At 34.7% G+C, this 21208-nt stretch overlaps 2 protein-coding genes across 3 annotated transcripts in view; one reads left to right on the top strand and one right to left on the bottom strand.

Annotated features, from left to right (window-relative positions):
- fng (fringe) overlaps window positions 1–21208 on the bottom strand; it is a 199343-nt gene that overhangs the window by 29460 nt on the left and 148675 nt on the right. For both annotated transcript variants that reach the window (XM_074175352.1, XM_074175353.1), the window contains one exon: window positions 19732–19817. In XM_074175352.1, coding sequence (XP_074031453.1) covers window positions 19732–19817 — 86 coding nt within the window. The remainder of the gene's footprint in view (window positions 1–19731; window positions 19818–21208) is intronic.
- Window positions 1–21208, top strand: part of LOC111504165 (galactose mutarotase) — a 135848-nt gene that overhangs the window by 57545 nt on the left and 57095 nt on the right. The window lies entirely within an intron of this gene.

Genomic DNA, 21208 nt, shown 5'->3' with positions numbered 1-21208 from the left:
CAACACAAAACCCAGCATTTTGAGACTTTCAGTCACAATTTCTGATACTTGGAGATTAATATTAATTTCACTATCAAATTCAACTCCCAGATCGCGAATCAATGTTTCTCGATTTCATATCATTTCTAGAAACATGTGGATTCGTTTTTCGATGACATTCCAGGTTAGCTTCCCAAATTTCTGCCACCGCAGTTGTCGGTTGATTGGTCAAACCACCAACACTGACATAAAAAATTGGCAAGTTGACTTGGGTGTCACACCAATAGGTGGTTCCACTTATGTCTCGCTTGCGTTTACGCAGTTATTTCTATTAAGTACTTTTCTTGGTTATTCACATTTTGTCTTCAATCGAGGACCGCCTGCCCGGTACTGACGATGCCCAATAGGCTGAAACAGCTGTCTACCGGTGGCTCTTAAATTGAAATCAATATGGGAATGATTAGAATGGTACTTATTTATTCATCTTTTGATTTTCATGGAATAATCTTCATCATCGAAATATTCCACAATATATTTAAGTAGAAGCTTCGCTTCTGTTAACATGTTTGACTGTATTTTAGTTTTTTTGGGCTTCGAACTTTAAGGACCTGTCATGTTATTATCCATATTAAAAAAAAAGTAGAATGGCTAATAATTCTCCGTAGGTTATGTTGGACACAACAACATATCAATTATCTCTGATGGTCATGAAATAATAACGTGTTTGCAAGTGCGTTGGCAAGTGCGTTGAGCTAATCTAAACTATAAGCATTCAACAAACAGAGCAACCCAAACAAAGATAGATGCTTGATCAAAGCATGATCACCACGCACATTTGCATCCATTGGGTAAATAAATAAGCCTCCTTACGCTGGCCGTTGGATTTAACTGCAATCGTCTAGCGTAGTGGTCAGTTACGTTTTAACACCTGTGCCACTACAGGCGCCACTACACCTAAAAGAAATTCCTGCACCCAGTAGCATAGTATCAAAACAAAATAAAATTTCGGTCGTTCCTTAGTGCGACTCTGTATAAGCAGCCTTGTCTGGGAGATCAAGTGCACTATACATTATAATGTTTTGGAGCACTCTGTTGCATAGATACTAGGTGGCTATCATGTGCGCTGTGCACAGAGTTGGGGTTAAGTGTGATTTTTTTCATTTTTCGTATTCAATTGTACAATAAAAAAACGTTTTTTTTTCTACCTACAATTATACTTAGTAAATCATGATGAAACGTCATTAAGTTTCACATGTAATGCTTTCAATTTAGAGCGTGTTTTTTATTTGCTTGTATGTCTGAAAATTGTATCTACTGATTTTTTCCTGACATTGACGCTTACACAGACAAATAACTGCATATTATATGAAGAAAATTGCGTAACTGTAAAGATGTCTTTAGAAAAAGGAGTGAAAAATCATAATCCCATTTGAGAATATCGCCGTCATATTACATTATATTTATCGCTTTGAAGGTTTGTTGTCCGTTGTTTACTTTAGGTAGGTTTCTCAACGTTTCTCCAACCCTAGTAATGTACACCATAAGCAATACAATCAGACTTCTTTTCTCCCTAAGCATATATTTATATCTCTGAGGTCAATTAGTATCAGTTGTTCACTTCACGTTATGAATTAATGAATCGGCCCTCTTCTATTTATACTAGTTCATTGAATAATATCCCTTGAATTCACTAGTCAATATGACGAAATTTTACATTTATATCTACGGATATAACAATGAATAAATTGAACAGCTAATATTTGGTTCGTAATGTTTCCTCCAAGTTTGACGTTTAAATTATAAAACCTAGATGTCTTTCACCCCGCAGTATCCTAGAATTTTATTGGCATTCGGCAAACGTAGACACTTGAAGAACAACACACCTAGTTATTTTTAAATTGGTGACAAATATCATTGGTGATATTGAAATTGAAGAAAATACATCACATATGCAAATATTACACATATGACAATGAAGTTGATGACGTAGCTACTACATCATAATCAATTTGTCATTTTTGTCTATTACAATATATTCCCTGTGACGTTTATGAACTTGAAATTTTCTTTTTCATTCGAAATGTTGCCCGATTGATATTTTAACGGAACGAAGATATATTTTCGTAATAACATGATTTTTGCTGTTTCATTTAGGTTTTTTTATGGTGACATATTTTATGCTGATCTAAGTTCTCAAATATTAAAATACCTACATGAAAGTTCCGACCTGCGAAAAAACAGCCGGACAACGCTCAGCAGAATATTTTGCATCAAGAATATACAATTTACTACCAGAAAACCTCAAATCTATCAAATGTTACAACTCTTTCAATTGCCGTATAAAACAATGGATGAGCACTATAGATAGGAACATATTCAATAACCTCATAGACCTAAAATTTTTACAATAAACAGTTACACTCCAAATCACCCAAATACGACATTCACCTGACTTTGACAACCCATCTACCAAAATAAGATGCCAAACAACGAACAAAACAGTTATGAAATTAGTTTATTATTTTTTTATATATAGTTCTATTTTTTATTCTATACCATATTAATATTACTATCTAAATCACGCACAAGCTTTTGAAGTTTTAGTGTCTATTTCTATTTTCATGTCTATTTTCAGCATTTTTCTTCCTGTATTTTGCTACTTTCTGAAAATAAACATTATTATTATATGAATATCAAACCAACTCTTCACTTTTCTACAAGGATCATTGGACCATCAACTCCGAAACCTTCGCATAACAAGTTTTTTCGTAACGAATTGCGAGTCCATATGTTTTATTGAACAGCTTTTCGTTACAATTCTTTCGCTTCACCTGTCATTTGTAACAATCGGCTCGACGATAAGTATCGAATTCGAAGTGAGAGTTCATAAAAAACGCATCCGTTTTCTTCGTGATGAACGAGTTCCATAATCCGTATTTTTGCGCTCGTCCGTGCAGATTTCAAGATAATGATGGAGTTAGACGTACGTGTACGCGTTCGATCACCACCTGCCAGTCCATGGCCATATCTCTGGACTTTTCGTCCCTTCTTATATATTAAACTACCAGACACGTGCATCTGTTCAATCTTGGCAATTATGTATTCTCAGCCATGCGGATCGGGGTGATTTACAGGAGGACTTGCAAGAAACTGGAACTGGTCTTTGATGGTGTTATTTGGGTGATTTAACCACTTAAGGGGTCAGGGTAGTTCATTTAAACTATGCCATTTCAGAAAAATAGTTTCAGAAAAACATATATGAAAAATATTTCATTCAACCTGCCATAAAAGGGATTAACAGGGTCTCTCAGACAAAAAATCAAAAATCAAACTCTGCTTTACTTTGCCAAGCTTTCGCTTCTAATGGGAAGCTTCTTCAGGGCCTATAATTTAATGATTTTTGAATATTTTCGCCTTTGAATAATATTACAAATCATACTTACAATAAAAATGAGTGAAAAACAATAAATTGAAGATATAAATTGACGTAAAAGTTAACATGTATATGATTTTTTGTGGGTTTGACAAATGTCATACCTTCACATAAATGTCATTTTTCAATAGGTATGATGATTTGATAATTTTTTACTGTAATGAAAGAGTTATTGATTGATACATCTTTCATTATTATTATGTTTTTGATGTAGTTCTAGTAAATTACTATATATACTACTGAGATTATCAATGTTAGTTTTCTTATTCATACAATCAGAAGACTTATTAATTTCCACCATTTCAAGAAGAAGGCGACCCTACTCAGATGACTTCTTACTATGTGGGTACAATGATGTTGTTACATAAATACGGTTCTTGATTACCTGAATTTGGTACCTGTATGTTTTGGTACCTCAGTTCTTCTTCTTCTCGATATGACCTCTTCTCCCCGTAAAGGTTTGAAATGATAGATCGAAGGTTTTCATGGACATAATTATGTTGAAATGATTCTTTGAGTTTGTTCCGTATGGTGTATTGTCATCCTCGGTGGGAATAAATTTCTAACGTTTCGACAAAATCACATTTGTCATCATCTGGCGATTTTTGTTAAGTGTTCGGAAGTCGTCTCACCCTACTCAGATGACTTCTTACTATGTGGGTTTAATGATCGATTTTCACTTGCTATGGTCCAACCCGTGTTAGGAATCACACATTAAAAGGTAAGACCTCGTTAGTCCTTAGCTCGCACAAGTTCCAACTTGTTGTCGTTCGTAGGGTTGCGACAGCTGGTTCAGAAAACACAGATTTTTTAAACAGATTTACGTCCGCACTGTCATGATTTGGAATATACATATCCACAATCATTTCCTACCCATACATCAACTTTTTCATTTGATTTTTTTTATTGTTTCTGCTGGTTGTGAGTAAGCTAAGATATTCGACGATATCTTGTCTGGTATTTTGAGAATGAACTATAAGAACAGGCACCATCCCATTTTTATCAATTCATCGTCGTTACTAAAAAAGTCAAGCTGAATTGTTGCCTGGTAAAAAATTGTTGATCTCTGTGTATACAAACTCCAGACAACCTATTACTTTTCATTGCTGGGAGCGATGAACACAAATGAGTACGTGCCATGGAGTGAACATATACTTTCAACGAGAAGTAATATTCAAACCGGCCAAAGAAACTATGTGTTCATGATAAAATATTTGTTATTATGATGGGGAACGCAGCGGTGTATCGCAACGAGCCTGAAAAAAGTATGATTGAGAATTTTCAAGGCGGCATGCCGTTTCAGCAACAAATTACGGTTCAATTATATTGATCAAGGAGTGTACCACGAACAAAATATTACGGCAGTAGAAGATGGAATTTGAATTAGACTTAGACATATAATTTCTTCAATGCCAAATTTGAGACTCAATTGGACAGTAGTAATAATTCCTCACTGATAAATTTGTTACTTCTATGCTGAATATTAGTAATACCATTTATTTTCTATAAAAAATAATATTTAGAAAAACATATGACTGATCAGTATCACCATCGATGGATTTTTTGTAAGTGCAGTGATACGTGAATGAGGTAATAGAAACCAACAATAATCCCATGGCAACTTATATAAAAAAGTAAAATATTGAAATAGTTGTGAATGCTGTGTCGATAAACCTCAGTCACTTCAAAATTTTTGGGACTCAACATTGACCGTGGTCCCACCTGGTCAGATCAATAATATTTTGAATAAAAAAATGAGCACAGTTATCTTTGCCAACAGTACCAGAAGAATGAACACAAACAAAGAAGTGGCAAAAACCGTGTATTACGCCTACTTTTACATCCTTTTGTGATTTTGTATTGAATTATGAGGTAGTTTTGTTGATTCAAAATCTTCCTCCATCATACAGAAACGAGCACTACGAATGATGCTTCGCTAATCATGAAATGTTCATCTTATATATTGAAGTTGTATAAAACTAGATACGTACTACAAACTCTTATAGTGAATACAGTTCAAGGTTAAGTGGAAGAACAAGTCATCAGTGATATTCTCGCTGAATGAATTGAACTTCGCCTTTTATTTTCACTATTTAATTTCTAGGTAAAATAATTTTTATTATTATTATTACTGTTTACGGAAGTATGCGTTGGTCAGGCCTTATCCCCGAATCCTCTGTACATTCGGGAGGGCGCGCCAGCATTTTCAACCAACGATCACTCCCCACACCGTGGGGTAAGTGATCATTGGGTCCGAAATTCATGTGCAAGCGCAGTGAGCCAAGAATGACAGCCTTCTGCATCTGCATTTAAGGTTCGAGAGTAGAGAGGGCATCATTCCACCAAGGACTCCAATACCCAGAACAACCCTCTTGACAGAGTGGTCTGGATAGAGTCTGCGGAGTTCGAAGAGAAAATCCCGATATTTTATCCGTTTTTCCTCCTCTTTTCTGACGATATTCGTCTCGCTAGGAACTGAAAACTCCACGACAAATATCGTCTTGCTCTGGTGGTCGAAAAGAACTACATCAGGCGTATTATCTTGTATGAGCCTGAGGGTGGGGAACGAATAGTTTCAATAAATTCGGCACTTCTCGTTCCCCAGAACGGATTCAATATCCCCCGGAGTGTAGGGCAACACCGGTGTCTTGTCAATACCGTAAGAGCCGCGTTATGTCGATGAATATAGGCCGAGACCGCATATGCTGGACATGCTGATAGCCAGTGCATTAGGGTCTCGAGCGCCTCGCGACAGGCCCTGCACCTTGTGTCAGGAACATCTATACCCATCACGCGACTGCGATAGACTAAGGTTTTGAAGACACCATCCTGGCAAGCCATGATGAATCCCTCAGTTTCTGACGTCAGCCCACTCGACCTGAGGAAAGCGAAAGTCAGATGCTTTGATAAGCCAAGGTCTCCAATGTTATTGAAGATGACACCATGCATTGGCTTATTCTTGTGATTTCGCGAAAGTGGGGTGATCTCTGCGGCTTTTATATAAGCTTTCTGCTAAATGGGTTCCAACTCGGTGACAGAGTTGTGGTCACCTCGTTCAGTGTCAAAAACTAAACCGAGTTCATTAGCTGCTCGAGCAGCTGCCCTAAAAAGAAATGCTCCAATTTCTGCTCTCTCATGCTCACGGACTATGCAAAGAAGGGAATCCGAAATCCTGACGACTTTACAGGCTATATCCAGTAACATTATGTCATGTAGATACTCCAAAGTCCACGGTCTCCCTGTTGTCGGGGGAAGTACAACCGTGGAACGGACGATTTGGGGTGGGGTGCTATAGTAATGCATCATTTTTCAGGTCTTTACGTCGAGTTCCGAGTCCACTTCACTACCGCAAACGTGTAGAGTAAGATTGGAACGACAATCATATTCGTTGCTGTAACCTCTTGTGAGTGGCGTTGTTCCACCCCGAGGTGGAACAACTCTCCGGTATCCAAATGGTGTAGGATGCTTCCATCTATTATTATTATTATTATATAACTTGAACATATACAACGTATCATTCCTCATTCACAAAAAATACTATTTGTCACTTTCACCTGACATTCACTCATACTCAACCAAAAATCAATCAATTGTTCTTCTTAATTACACTTTCTCTCAATAATAAGAGAATTACCAATGACAACATTCAGAATTAAATTGAAAAAAATATTACACCACAATGTTCTCGCAATTTGTTTTTCAAATAAATAGGCCACTTTCCGTAAGCATTAAGCGATAGATACAATTTACACATAGGATTTTTAAATATTCCATCCGGGGCACCGGCCGGGGATAAAAGAGGCGCGTTTATAAATATATGAAAATTACCTTTTCATCACTGTTTCTCCGTACCGCAATATTTTTGGAGGCTGAAATTTTGTATGTAGTTTCGTTTTATCTTGTAGATGTGCAATAAGAAACGATTTTTATAGAGGGCTATTCAAATTAATTTCTGTACATGGGGACCTCGTAAACGATAAGAGATAGAATATCGGTTAAATTGCGGCAAAGTTGCGTATTTTAGAGACCTATTCAATGATGTAAAAAAATCGAATATAGCTGTTTTGGTTCTGGAGATATACAGGAAAAACCAAAAAATCCCAAATTATTTTTTTGACTATATTTTCTTTATTCGCAGACATATTGAAAATCTGTCCACATTTTGCTCTAGGCACTTGATGTGGGCTATCAGAATATGTCCATGAATCTTTTATATCTTTTTTATCTGACTTGGGCCACCCCCATCTTTGAATTTTTAAATACGGACCTGTATTTTTTGTTGTAGCCTTGATAGCCCACATAGCAAAATGTTGACAGATTTTCAATATATCTGCGAATAAAGAAGATATAGGCAAAAAAATTATTTGGGATATTTTTGTTTTTCCTGTATATCTCCGGAACCAAAAGAGCTATATTCAATTTTTTTACATCATTGAATAGGTCTCTAAAATACGCAACTTTAACCGACACTATCTATTATCGTTTACGAGATCCCCATGTACAGAAACGAATTTGAATAGCCCTGTATATTCCGACTGAGGCGCCAGCTGCGGGGGAAAGAGGAGCGTTCATAAAATGAAGTTACCTTTTCATACCAATATGTTTTCGGAGGCTGAAGTTTTGTATGCAGGTTCGCTCTATGTTTTAGATATGCAATGTAAGAGAATTTTCAAATATTCCAACTGGGGCGCCTCCACTGGGGATGAAAGGGGTACGTTTTCATATAAAAATTACCTTTTCATCACTGTTTCTATGTACCGCTATATTTTCGGAGGGTGAAATTTTGTATGTAGGTTCGTTTTATGTTGTAGATGTGCAATAAGAAAGGATTTTTATATATTCCAACTGAGGCACCAGCCGCGGGAGAAAGAGAAGCGTTCATAAAATAATGTTATCTTTTCATACCGATATGTTTTCGGAGGCTGAAATATTGTATGTAGGTTCGTTTTATATCGTAGAAAAAAATGGATTTTTTAATATTCCAACGAAGCGCAAGCCGCGGGTTAAAAAGTCGCGTGCATAAAACAAAATTATCTTTTCATCACTGTTTCCTAAATTTTCGGTGGGTGATTTTATATTTAATAAATGCATTGTTCCCTTGAATATTTAAACATTCATCTATTTATTATTTATATGAGAGATGTTGAATCATATTAGGAATATCAGCTATATAATCAACATATATCGAACAGATGAAACCAGAGTCCAAAAACAACAACATTCAAGAAGTAAGCTTCTAGAACATGTGTATAACATGTTATCAAATAACAAAAATATTTGAAAGGTGTACCTAATCATTTATGAACGTATGTGAGAAACTGGATCACAAAAGTAAAAAATGTTAAAATGATGCAATCAGCGAGAAGTTTTTCCTCAATATTCGCAATAACAACGTTTAAATCGACAATGAGAGATGGAGATTCATAAAATAATTTAGCTACTCGATATAAAAAAAAACGAGAACACGGCTTTTACGGTCGCAGTCATGATTAGAAAAAACAAAATTCGGGCTGGTAGGCCGTGGTGGAAGGCACTCGTGGTACCAAAAGTTTCGTCTGCTACTGCGAAGGTATCATTTTGAAGTCTCATCAACCAATGGCCAGGGTGCTTTCTGTTCACTTGTATGGTTGTTTTAATTTGTCCACGATATTAAAGGGTGTGATGGTGTGATATCGATCTCAATTGTATTCTAATCCATGGATACTAGATTCTATTAACTCGATTACTGTATTATTTTTCTTTGATATTGTTGGGATTCTTGTTGCTATGGCTTCATGTGAAATCGCATTATAATAGACATGACAGACGTGGTCTACTATTCCGATTTTCTACGGAAAGAATAAGACGACAGCCACGTTTGTATTCTTGTATCCTGGTATTGATTCTGCGTTTGGTAGTTCCGATGTGAACTGAGCTACAAGAATATATTATGGCTCTGATTTTATTACAGAAAGTGTTATCTGTTGCTAACTTGTAGAAGAGTTTTTCTTGAGATATTCGTTCTTCCGAGTATCAATATGATAGAATAGAATCATGAGATCCTACGCGTCAATAACATGAACTTTCCGCGAATCTCCCAAGTGTGATTTTTGCTCAGTATTGAATATCTCATATGTAATGTCATTTCGGTACCCTTTCATTATCGGATCATTATGAAAATTTGTAGATTCTGCGAGATGATTTGCGAATATGGTCATGTTATGATTGAATGAGTTTGTGATGTATTACATGCTGGTTTAGGTTGTGAAACATTTTACTTCTCATATACTTTTCGTTTTTTTGATAAAATTTCTGTGAATTATCGTTATGAATCAAAAGATCTGCTATGACATATATTTCTGTCTTTCTGAATTATATAAATTTGTAGACGCTCATTATAACCCAATGACTATTGTGTCATTTAGACAGAATTTCATAACTTTCGAAAAGAATTGGACTTCTCATATGACTGATATCTGCTCCAGTTCTTTTATAAATATTCAAAATTCAAACTGCAAGTGAAAGAGTACCGAAATGACATTACATATGAGATATTCAATACTGAGTAAAAATCACACTTGGGAGATTCGCGGAAAGTTCATGTTAATGACGCGTAGGATCTCATGATTCTATTCTATCATATTGATACTCGGAAGAACGAATATCTCAAGAAAAACTCTCCTACAAGTTAGCAACAGATAACACTTTCTGTAATGAAATCAGAGCCATAAGATTGCTGTTATATGTTTTGATATAATATAATATAATACAAAACGAAATAAGTAAATAACTTATTTACCAGCGATAACCGGGACTTCAACATATTTGTTAATCACTGTTTTCCTGTTCCATTCAATGTAAATGGTAACAGGTAACTAACTGATTTTTTCTCTTTTTCACGCTACTTCGAATGCTAATTAAGCAAGAATCAGATATCTAGGTGAGAAGTACTCGCCTTTAGAAGTTCTTATTTTATATAAAGTCCCACGTACGTGTAATTTACATGCAAATATTCTTTCTTTACTTCGGTAAAACAATAGATATCGGGCTACGTGCTTCAAGGATGGTTTCACAAAAATTTTATCTTGCAGTTGTTTATTGTTAGTTGAAAGTAACAACGTGGACTATATGATTCTGGCAATTCTAAATCCTATGGAAATTTCATAGTTGGTTTAGTGGCTGAAAAAGCGAATATTCAAAAGTAATTAAAATACCTTTCGAAAATGCATCCTGATTTATAATGAATTCCACAGATTCGCTACTTGTTATAGGGAAAATGAGGATTCATGATCAGTGGCGTATACAGGGAATATTCACAAGATTCCTAAATTTCATAAACTTCACCAATATTTTTTAGCTGTATTGAAAAAATCAACTATTTGAAATGCAATTATCAGAGTCGTCACCTATAAAAAGTATAGATTCTTACCGAAACAAGATTCTATATGTGAACCGGTCTGTAGGTGATCTACTTGATCGATTTCAACATGGTCCAGCTGCTAGATGAACGGGAAAAATCTGCAAGACTAACTTCTTGGAGGTATCTTACGATAGCGTTGAAGGGCCACACAAAAATATTTTTTTCGATTTGTATAATTCTGACTTTCATCTCAGAATTCTGACTTGCAACTCAAAATTCTGAGATGAAAGTCAGAATTATACAAGAAGGGCCGCATAAATTATTTTTTTTTCGATTTGTATAATTCTGACTTTCATCTCAGAATTCTGACTTGCAAGTCAGAATTATACAAATCGAAAAAAATATTTTTGTGTTCCCCTTTTTGTATAATTCTGACTTTCATCTCAGAATTCTGAGTTGCAAGTCAGAATTCTGACTTGAATCTCAGAATTCTGAGTTGCAAGTCAGAATTCTGACTTGTATCTCAGAATTCCGACTTGCAAGTCAGATGAGTCAGAATTATACAAATCGAAAAAAATATTTTTGTGTGGCACTTCAATGCTTTTGTAGTATCTTGCATATATGTCTGTCGGATATAATGCAATGTCAGCGCTGTATGTGCCGGGGAAGTAGTTGTTTTCTTACAGGCATTTACCAGAACCTACTTAGTAGGTACGTTGGGAGAGATTGATGATTCAATATGTTCATTTCGAAATATTCATGTTCTTATATGTATGTATCTCTCCTCGATACAGTCTTCAGAATTATTTTGATTAATGACATTGAATGAAAATATCATATCGGATTCAGAATCATGAATACTGTTTTCGTATATAGTGTAGCTCAAGATGTTTTTCAACATTTTGAGAAAAGCTCTGATGAACCAGAAATCGTTTATATTCTCTGCACTTATAAATGAAAATGTTAGAAGTATACTACATATACTACAAGACACAAAAACAAATACATAGTACCATTCGCATTTAAAACAGTAGGACAGAGATCTAATCAATTTTTGGGCCCGAAGGTGTTCAATTCCTTACCAGAAGATATACAAAATTGTGAATCTACCAAGCACATGAAAAAGGCACTCACAAAATATATTACTAGGCTTCATCGTAAAAACATTGGAAGAATATTCAACCAAAATAATTAAGTACGGATTACATGTCATTATATACCCCAAATCCTTTTCATCCCCTAATTTCAATATGTATATATTTATTTTCCACGTGATCTATTCTAATGATTTTTATCTTATAAACTATTTCAATGGCTCTGTCATCACGAAAATGTAAATACTTACCTTTTGCACAGTAAACTAACATTTCTCTGTAACACAAATATTATTTTGTAAATGTTAAATATTTTATATGTACTTATTTTAGAATCCTTTTTACCATTTTAGTGTTCCAATGAGAATAAATTGTTAAATCAAATTGTGTGTCGCCACGTACAAACAGCTTTTGCCATTTCTGTGGCTTTTTTAATGTTTATTTTCTGACTGTATACTCTTGTTTCTTGTAATTATTTATTATTTATGTGTGTATACGAGTAGACGTATGCGCATATCACTAAATTAGATATTCATATTTGGAGTTATTTCATCTACTTATATAACCTCAATCATATACATTATTTTGTACTTTTTTTCTCAGTGAATAAACATGATTATTATTTTTATATTCCTTGAGGACCTTATCCGAATCCAGACTGATTTTGAAAAACACAAACGACAAACGAAGTATTTGTTTCAAAAGTATTTTTCTTTCGTGTAATTCAATATTTATATGAAAGTAGCTGTTTCCAGGAAGGCTTTTTCTTCCTATTTGTGTCAGAAAGTTACTTCTTTGCATGATTTACACATCTTTGTATAGAGTATATTTTTTTGGAATTGTTTGCTTCTTTCCTTTCTTTGGAAGATTCCTTCAGTTTTTGTATCGTGATGGAGGAGTAGAAAGCCAAAACCTTTCTTCTCAAAAAACAAAATTCAATTACGATTTTTAGTGTTGTATATTTCTATGCGGCATCGAATATTTTGAAACATTCGCAGTGACGATTCGGATTTTGTCTGCAAACCAATTACTGAAAATTCAAAATCAATGACAATTCCTAACGGAAATCCTTGAATTGTGTAGGCAAATACTAGCGTTTGCTAACAAAAAAGCAAAATCCCACACTTTTAATTGGGGGCCCGGAATTCTGGAGCTCATTAATTTTTATCTCTATCGAACATTTCAGAGGTTTTTACCTTCTAGATCGGCCCGCGCACTCAGAAGTGGTATTTCTCAATTTAATTAATGGCATATCCCTATCTAATCGGCTGTCAATTAAGAGTATCACTTTAAATTTGTCGGATAATGTCGGTTGTTCGAAAAGGCCTCGACCGGCGTTCACACATAATAATAAGTATTAGGTCTAGAGAGAAAGGCTTTGGAGTGAATAACTTATAGTCTCAAGAACTGATGAAATATTTTTTTTATGTTCATTTTCAGCATAGTGTACTGTTGTGTACTGAATATTTATATCATTTTTTAATTATTCGCTTATATTCGACGTTGCATGCTATATCATAACAGAAATAAGTGTTATGGACTCACTTATCCTTACACTAATACTACAAAACTACTTGAGGGATTCGTTCATGGAAGACCATATCGTTTGAAACGGTGTGTTTGGAAAAGTAATGAATTTAGTAATATTCACAAGAAATAATTCAAAGTTCAAGTTCAAGCCCACACATTTTCATCAAATATATCATTTTTATCCAAATGAAACTATTTGTGTAGAACAAATGAAAAAAACTTTGATGACATATTTTTCTACCTTTGATGAATTTGGAATATTCACAATATTCATAGACTTTTAAATGGTTTTTATGCTATCTTCACTTATAGTATTCCTGCAGCAGAATTTCCATTTTTATATGATGAATCGCTTGATACCTGTCGACAATCAGAACGACAATGGCTGAACAGCCTGATATGATAATTCCACCAACAATTGATTCATTCAGGCGTCTTGCTGAGAGCATGAAAAATTTTCAATTTTATCAACCTGTTATAGTCCAAGCTACGAAAATGTTGAGAAACGGATATTTGAAAATGAAAACATACGAGGGATGTTCAAAAAATAGGGTGAATTTCAATTTTTCACATTTTTTAAAATTATTCATCAATTTCTACTTTGTCCTCTTCGAAGTAGTTCCTTTCAAGTATAATACAGCGTTTTTTCCAAGCCTCGAAGCACTTCTGATCTGCACTTTTTGGTATGTCCTTCAGCTCACTCTGCGATTCGGTTTTTATCTCCTCAATCATCGCAAAAAATCACGTCCTTTCATGAGTCTCTTCAATCTTGGTAGCAGGAAAAAGTCACTGGGGGCCAAATCTGGTGATTACGGTGGCTGAGGCATGATTACGGTGTTGTTTTCTGGCCAAAAAATTACGAACAAGCTATGGCAAATGAGAGGGTGCATTATCGTGATGTTAAAGCCATGGATTGTTTTTCCACAACACAAGACATTTTCTTCGTATTGCTTCTCGCAAGCGGCACATAACTTCAAGATAATATTCCTTATTGACCGTAAGACCATGTATTAAGAACTCCTGATGCACTACATCACGGTAATTGAAGTAAACAGTGAGCAAAACTTCGACAGTTGATCGAAGTTGGCGTGCTTTTTTTGTCTTGGCGCTCCTGGGCTCTTCTATTGGGACGATTGGACTTTGGTTTCGATGTAATAATCATATGCCTATTATTCTTCAGCAGTTATGACCCTTTCAAGCAAATCTAGATTGCCGTTGACGTCACTCAACAGTTTCTCAGCGATGCTCATGCGACTGTTTTTTTGTCAAAATTCAGCAATTCGCTGCCACACGCTTCATGCCCAAAATTTCACTTTCTCAATATTTTCATCGGTTAATGATGTACTGGGACGTTCAAGGCTAGCGTCGTCATTCACATCTTCGCGACCTTCTGTGAAAAGCTTGTACCACTTGTGAACATTTTTCTGGCTCAGAGTACAATCACCGTATGCCACTGTCAACATTTCAAGTGTTTTCACACAAAAATGTAATGCAACTTTTTTATTCATTTTTTTCAATAGCAGAAAATCGAGTGTACCAACATAAAAAAATGAAAACTCGCTAATTGAAAGTACGCAGCCCGTGAAATTTGAACATCCACTTCATTTTTTGAACAGACCTTGTACGTCTGCTTTAAAAGAGCTGTAAATGAGTGAGTAGTTGATTTGTTTTAGTAAAGCAAATTTAAAAAACTAATCAATACAGTTTATTGTATGATTTTCACTATAAGGGTTTTACAAAAACCACGACACGTGTTTCGCTATACAATAGCTTCTTCAAACATAATGGAGTTTATGCTTTATGTTAGTTTGCTGTCAGTTTTGTCTTCAAAAACAGAAATAAAAAACTTGTTAAAGTTTCGACAACACTCGAAACTCGAGTTCGTTTTGTTTTGAAAACAAACTCGAAACTCGAGTTCCACCAGACAAAAATTAGTCCGAGTTGCATATTTTGTTGTGAAATGTTTTCTGTAATTTCCACTACACGAGCAGTTCTCATCATGCCTTCTCAAGACAATATGATGGCCTGTGGTTTTCTTGTAATCGAATCTTTTGAGCGAAAGCTAAAAAAACAAGATACTGAATAAGGTCATTGCTAAGAAGACGAATAGATTATGGAAGAGATAAAATTACAGCAGCTGATGACCTAGGAATGAATGGAGAATTGAGATCATCGAAATTCATACCCATCATAGTTCAACCCATCAAATAAAGTAATAATGTCATATGAAGTCACACACCAAAACAAAATATTGCTTTTTGTTGTCGCCGACCATTTCCACCTGTAGATGGGACATTTGCCTGTTGACAAAAACAGTCGCCCGCGACTGTTTTTTTCTTTTTCTTTTCTCAGTTTCAGTTTGTGGTTTTGCCCGTTTGGTGAAAATCCGTCTTTAGTAGTTAACAACATTTCTCTTAGACGAAGGATTCATACGTGCAGTTAAGTTGCGTTGAATTAATCAAATCCCAAGCACAGTGCTGTTTGGGTCAGATCATTCCTGCACCAAAACAGTAGGTGATCAGTTGGAATTTTTCAGCATGGTCCTGCTCCTGGAAGAAACATCTGCAAGATTAACCTCTGTGAGGTATCTTGAATAAATGTCTGTCGGATATAATTCATGTCCAGTGTGGTATTAGCCGGGAAAGTAGATGTTTTCCAACAGGCATCCACCAGAACCTGGGGTGTAGGTATATGAAACTTATTTTCTTGAATCATTATTGTTTCACATGTTCTTGGCAGTTCGTAGGTACTAGTGTTGTGACCGGTTCATTCTGACGTATTTGGCGAGTGGTAATTCATCATGAAAGTTATTACTTCTGCTTTTGTTTCCATTGGCATTGCACCATTGTGAAAAATTTTATAATTTTTTATTTTTCCTCAAAATAGCATATAAACACATTTTCAGAAACCTTCTTCACATGTTTCTTGTCGCACCATTCACGAAATCGGTCATATGTTTTCTCATATACCTTCTAACTTAGATTTGCCGCATAACGTATTAGATACTATTGCATTTGCTGCCTCAGATATATCCAATGGGGTATCACTACCACCATTATTATAAACATGCATCTTTTTGAAAACACAGTCAAACATTCCAACACATGGCGTGCCAACAAACCGTTTCTTTAGTAACGACAGTGGAAGCTGTGAAATTGTATTGGAAGTATTGATATATATGGAAGGAAAGTATTATTGAGTTATTTTGGACTTTTTTCAGACAGGAAACATTTTGGAATACGATTTAATTGAATAATATTTTCAAGACAACAGTCATTTAAAAGCGATAACTTATCGGGACAAAAACCACGTCAAGATGTATTGGAAGTATTTATTTTTAATAGGTATATTTCAGACGATGTAAATTGACATTCACAGTTGTACAAAAAATGTTGTTTGTATTTCGTGTATAAAATTCGTGTTTTCATTGCACTTTCGAGAGAATTTTTGGCCTCGACCTGCCGTCTCGGCCACTTGCACTTGCACTTACAAAAATAACTATTTCTGCCTGGGAAATATTTCTATAAAACAATCGTGAAAATTCACAAAATGTATGCAACCCTTGTGCAATCTCAGACTTGGCGTCCTCCAAAGTTGTTGGATCAAGTTTTAATTATTCCCCAGTGGTGCTTGCTTGGTTGGCTGAAAAACCGGAGGTTCATAAGAAGTGCTCTACACTTTTGGTGTTTGAAAACGCAATTAAAATCAAATGCATTCTACATTAGAGGTTGCATTACTGTTCTTACGAATTTGGATGGCAACTGTCACCGTTGAAGTAGAGAATTTCCTCGAAACTTCATTAGTGCTTGTGGTTTTGTTAATTTACTCAGGTTCGGAGTAGTCAAAAAGTTGATTGGAATGTTTCTTGCGTAGACATATATATTTCAGTGTTGAAGGAGCAAGAAATAGTAGACTTTTTCCGAAACATTCCTAACTTAACCTAACTTAAACGTTTTAAAATTAGTCGTTGATTTCTTACGTAGAAATATTTTTAGGTAGAGAAGTGTTGGAGGAACAGGAGGTAGTAGACTTTATCCTAAACGTTCCTAACTTAAACGTTTCAAAAGAAGTCGTTGATTTCTTGTGTAGGAATAGTTTTTGGCTAGAGAAATGTTGAAGGAACAGAAAGTAGTAGACTTTTTTTTTAATTTCTTAACCTAACCGTTTCAAAAAAATTCGTTGATAAACGACGTCGCTAAGAAATAATCCTGTTTTTCTGCACTCGTAGTTGGCAGAAAAAAGTCAACAAATCTCACACACCAGAACATGGACACTGTTTCAGACAAGCGTTTCACCAAAAAGTTGCAATCATCAGGTAACCCCCAGTTTGGATGACCTGTAAACTCTAACCAGCCTAGATCATTTTCTAGTATAACTGAGACATCATTGATTGAAAGAGAAAATGAAAATTCACCTTATTTTAGACATAAATATGCTGAGTTAAATGAGAATTAGTTTGGGTCATCTTCCATATAACAACATCAATTTATTTGGCGAAACGCCAGTTCCGATATGTGAAAAAAGTGTTTTTGTTGGAAATATCAATTATGAATACACTACCCGTTACTTGATGAAGATTGATAACCCTATCCATGATAATTAACCACAGTATTCTGCTCAACAAGATTTTGACTTCTGGTTTATACAATGACTCAGTTGCTCTCTTCAAAATGTATGTTTATAACCGTAAGCGAAATATCTAACTCAATGGCTTCAAGTCTGTTGAATATGTAGCCACATCTGGTGTAGCACAAGGGTCAAACCTAGGACCCCTACTGTTCAATATGTTCATCAATGATATTGGAGCTGAGATTGATTTCAAATTTCTTTTATACACAGATGACTTGAAACTCTATCACAATATCATATGTTTTAATGATCGCGAACGTCTCGTCCTGAATTTAAATCGTGTTCTGGAACGTCCTGACACACTCACTGATCTAGGTGTTACTTTTGATTCTTAGTTAGGAATAAAAAAGACTTCGAAAATGTTTCAACATTGAAATTACTTTATTTCACTGTTGTTCATCTAGGCTGGAATGTGCATCTGTTCATGTGCAGGTTCATATAAATCAATTAGAAGCCCAACAAAGGCGCTTACTAAAATATATGTCTTTAAAACTTGGAGGCACGTATCCTACTATACGAATGCCCCCCACTATGGATTGCTTGAAACTCACAATTTTTGTAGTCTCGAGGTATTTTTTTTTTTATTCAGGGGTCACAAACAATATCATTACCTGCTCTCAATTGTTACATATGTTGAATTTTTGGGTTCCTAGATGGTCATCCAGGAATAGTGTCACCTTTTATCTCAACACTCCGCGAACAAATATAATCGAAAAATCCCCAGTTTATACAATGTGTGATACCTCTAATTCTGTTAGTCGTGTGCTAGATATATTCAACTGCTAGATTAGCTAACTGACAGTTGTTTTCAATTTTTTTACATAGGTTCACAAATTATATTATGTAAGTACATATTTGTAAATTCCACTGTTTTTTCCTACTATGTAATTGGGTTCATCCTGCAGAATAGTGTATGAAATAAATAAATTAATAAATAAATGTTTATAGTGTGAATCATCATGGATAGGAAATCTAAATGTTTTTATGAAATGAGTGTGCTAGTCATAGGAAATATTGTAGCAGACCTGGAAAGTAAGTCTACTGACCAGACAATCATTGATGTTCAGGGTTCACCTAGGGCTGATTTTCTTTTTCATTGTGAGATTTCCAATAAACAGTTTCACAAAAACGAAACACGTGTTTCGCCATACAATTGCTCCTTCAGACATGTTTCTAGTAAAAATACGCCCGAAAAAGCTATTGAATGGCGAAATACGTGTTGCTTTACTGTTGAACTGTTTAGTAAAAATTACAAAATAGAGGGTTTTTTGAATTCGTTATGGATTTTCATCAAGTATCGGCCAACTTCATCGTATATGTAAACGCAGAAGTTCGTGGAACTTATGAGAAATAATAAATCTGAATAAATAAGAAACATCGTTGAGTGGTTGAATATAGGCTGCTTTTTTTACTGCTTTTTTACATCTTCTCATCTTCGATAATCATTCACATCTTTTCATCCAATAGCAAAAAAAAAACTGATTAATTCTAGATTATCTGAATTACATTTGTGCTCACCGTGTAATCATGTCAAGAAGTGTAATTCAAGACGTTATTCGGTTTTTTGTGTTCAAGGAGGAACAAGAAAGAGGACCGTTTTAATTCAAATACCCTGTTTTACTTCATACTTAACAGGTCAAATGTCCATGTGGATACTAAGGAGAGTAATAAATATTCATTCATTTTGAAATTCCCTATCGATTATGCAAAAACTGATTATAACTCACCTGGCAACCGGCATCATTCTCAAAGCCAACGCCCTGCTTAAGCAAAATCCTGCACCTCCTGTGGCGAACCAGAACTTAATTTTTTTCTGAAAAAAGAGACAAGAAAGCAATTAGGCGAATTATTGTTCACAACGGGACACTAAAAGATCCAACCCTTGCCGAGTTAAAGACATTTTTTCTTAAATTTAAACATGCATACGTGACAGTTCGGTTTATTTATTAGAAAGCACCTCGTTCGAAAAAGTTACACGATGATTAAATTTAATTAAGTTAACAACCCATTAGAAATGATAGGATACGCAATGTTAAGTGATGTCGATGGTGTATCTTCTAGACGATGATTTCATTATATAGTTTTTATGAATGGAAATACATATCAGGAATTCCCAGAATTTCTTGGCCGGCTAATTATTCAACGTAAACTAATTGAGGGATCAAGTTACGTCTCAACGAACTCGGTTCCAATATGATTACCATTTCAAAGATCTCTACATTAGAATATTTTATCTCGTAAGAAAAATAATATTTCCGTTATTAAAAATTATTGAAATAGTATTTTATCCAAAAGTCTTACCCAAATAAACTGATTCTCCAGTGATATGAGATGATTTTGAATGTGATACAGAAGAACGTATAATTAGACGTATAACATTGGCAACATAAATATATTCAGTTTCCTTGCTCCTTTTTTGGGAATCGATAATTGCATGATCCGTCTTCAATAGGTGATTCAAAATGCATTTTAAATATTTATTCTTATAATTATCATTACTCATTATGATTGTAATGAGATTTTGCTGGGATCAAAACTCACACAAAGGTGAAGTTTATGGTTTATTCTCAAAGTGAGTATTTTATAAAACAAACCCTCGGTTTATAACAAAATGTTCATACATTGAACAAAATAGTTAATATTATTATGAATGCTGAAATATCAAACTTTAACCAAATTAATACTAAATAGGAATTGCATTATTCAATATGTTCAAAAAACTCATTTCAATAAATAGTGTTGTTGGTTAGATGATCCAGTATTAATACTGTGCTCAGCTACTTTATGAAATAAACGAAAAATTTAAATGTAAATGTTCACCTCTATATAAGAAACTCTAACTAATTTCAGTTCTTAGTAACAAAAATTAAAGAAAACGGTTTTCAACTTGGAACTAGTTGAATAGTGAATACTATAAAATCATTTCAAATGCAGCTGTGAGAATAAAAACCTGCTCTGCACACATTTTCACTCAGCAGTTTTTTTTATGATTATATATCTTCAAATAGAGTATCAATAAAGATTTACTTAATAATCAAAGCCACTACAGTACCTCACCGTCATCAAAATTTCTTATGGCCGCTCCGTTCTATTTATTCAATAATACATAATTAGTTTTTCACTAACCGACCTTCGAAAACATGATTTCTCAATTTCATAACATTTACTCTTTGAATCAGTAGGTTCAAGATAGGTAGGTAAATA

This window comes from Leptinotarsa decemlineata, unplaced genomic scaffold (assembly GCF_025532065.1).
Source record: "Leptinotarsa decemlineata unplaced genomic scaffold, Ldec_3_MD MMD2_tig00001019_RagTag_RagTag, whole genome shotgun sequence".
Classification (NCBI taxonomy): Eukaryota; Metazoa; Arthropoda; class Insecta; order Coleoptera; family Chrysomelidae; genus Leptinotarsa; species Leptinotarsa decemlineata.
This window is presented reverse-complemented; position numbering and strand designations above follow the sequence as displayed.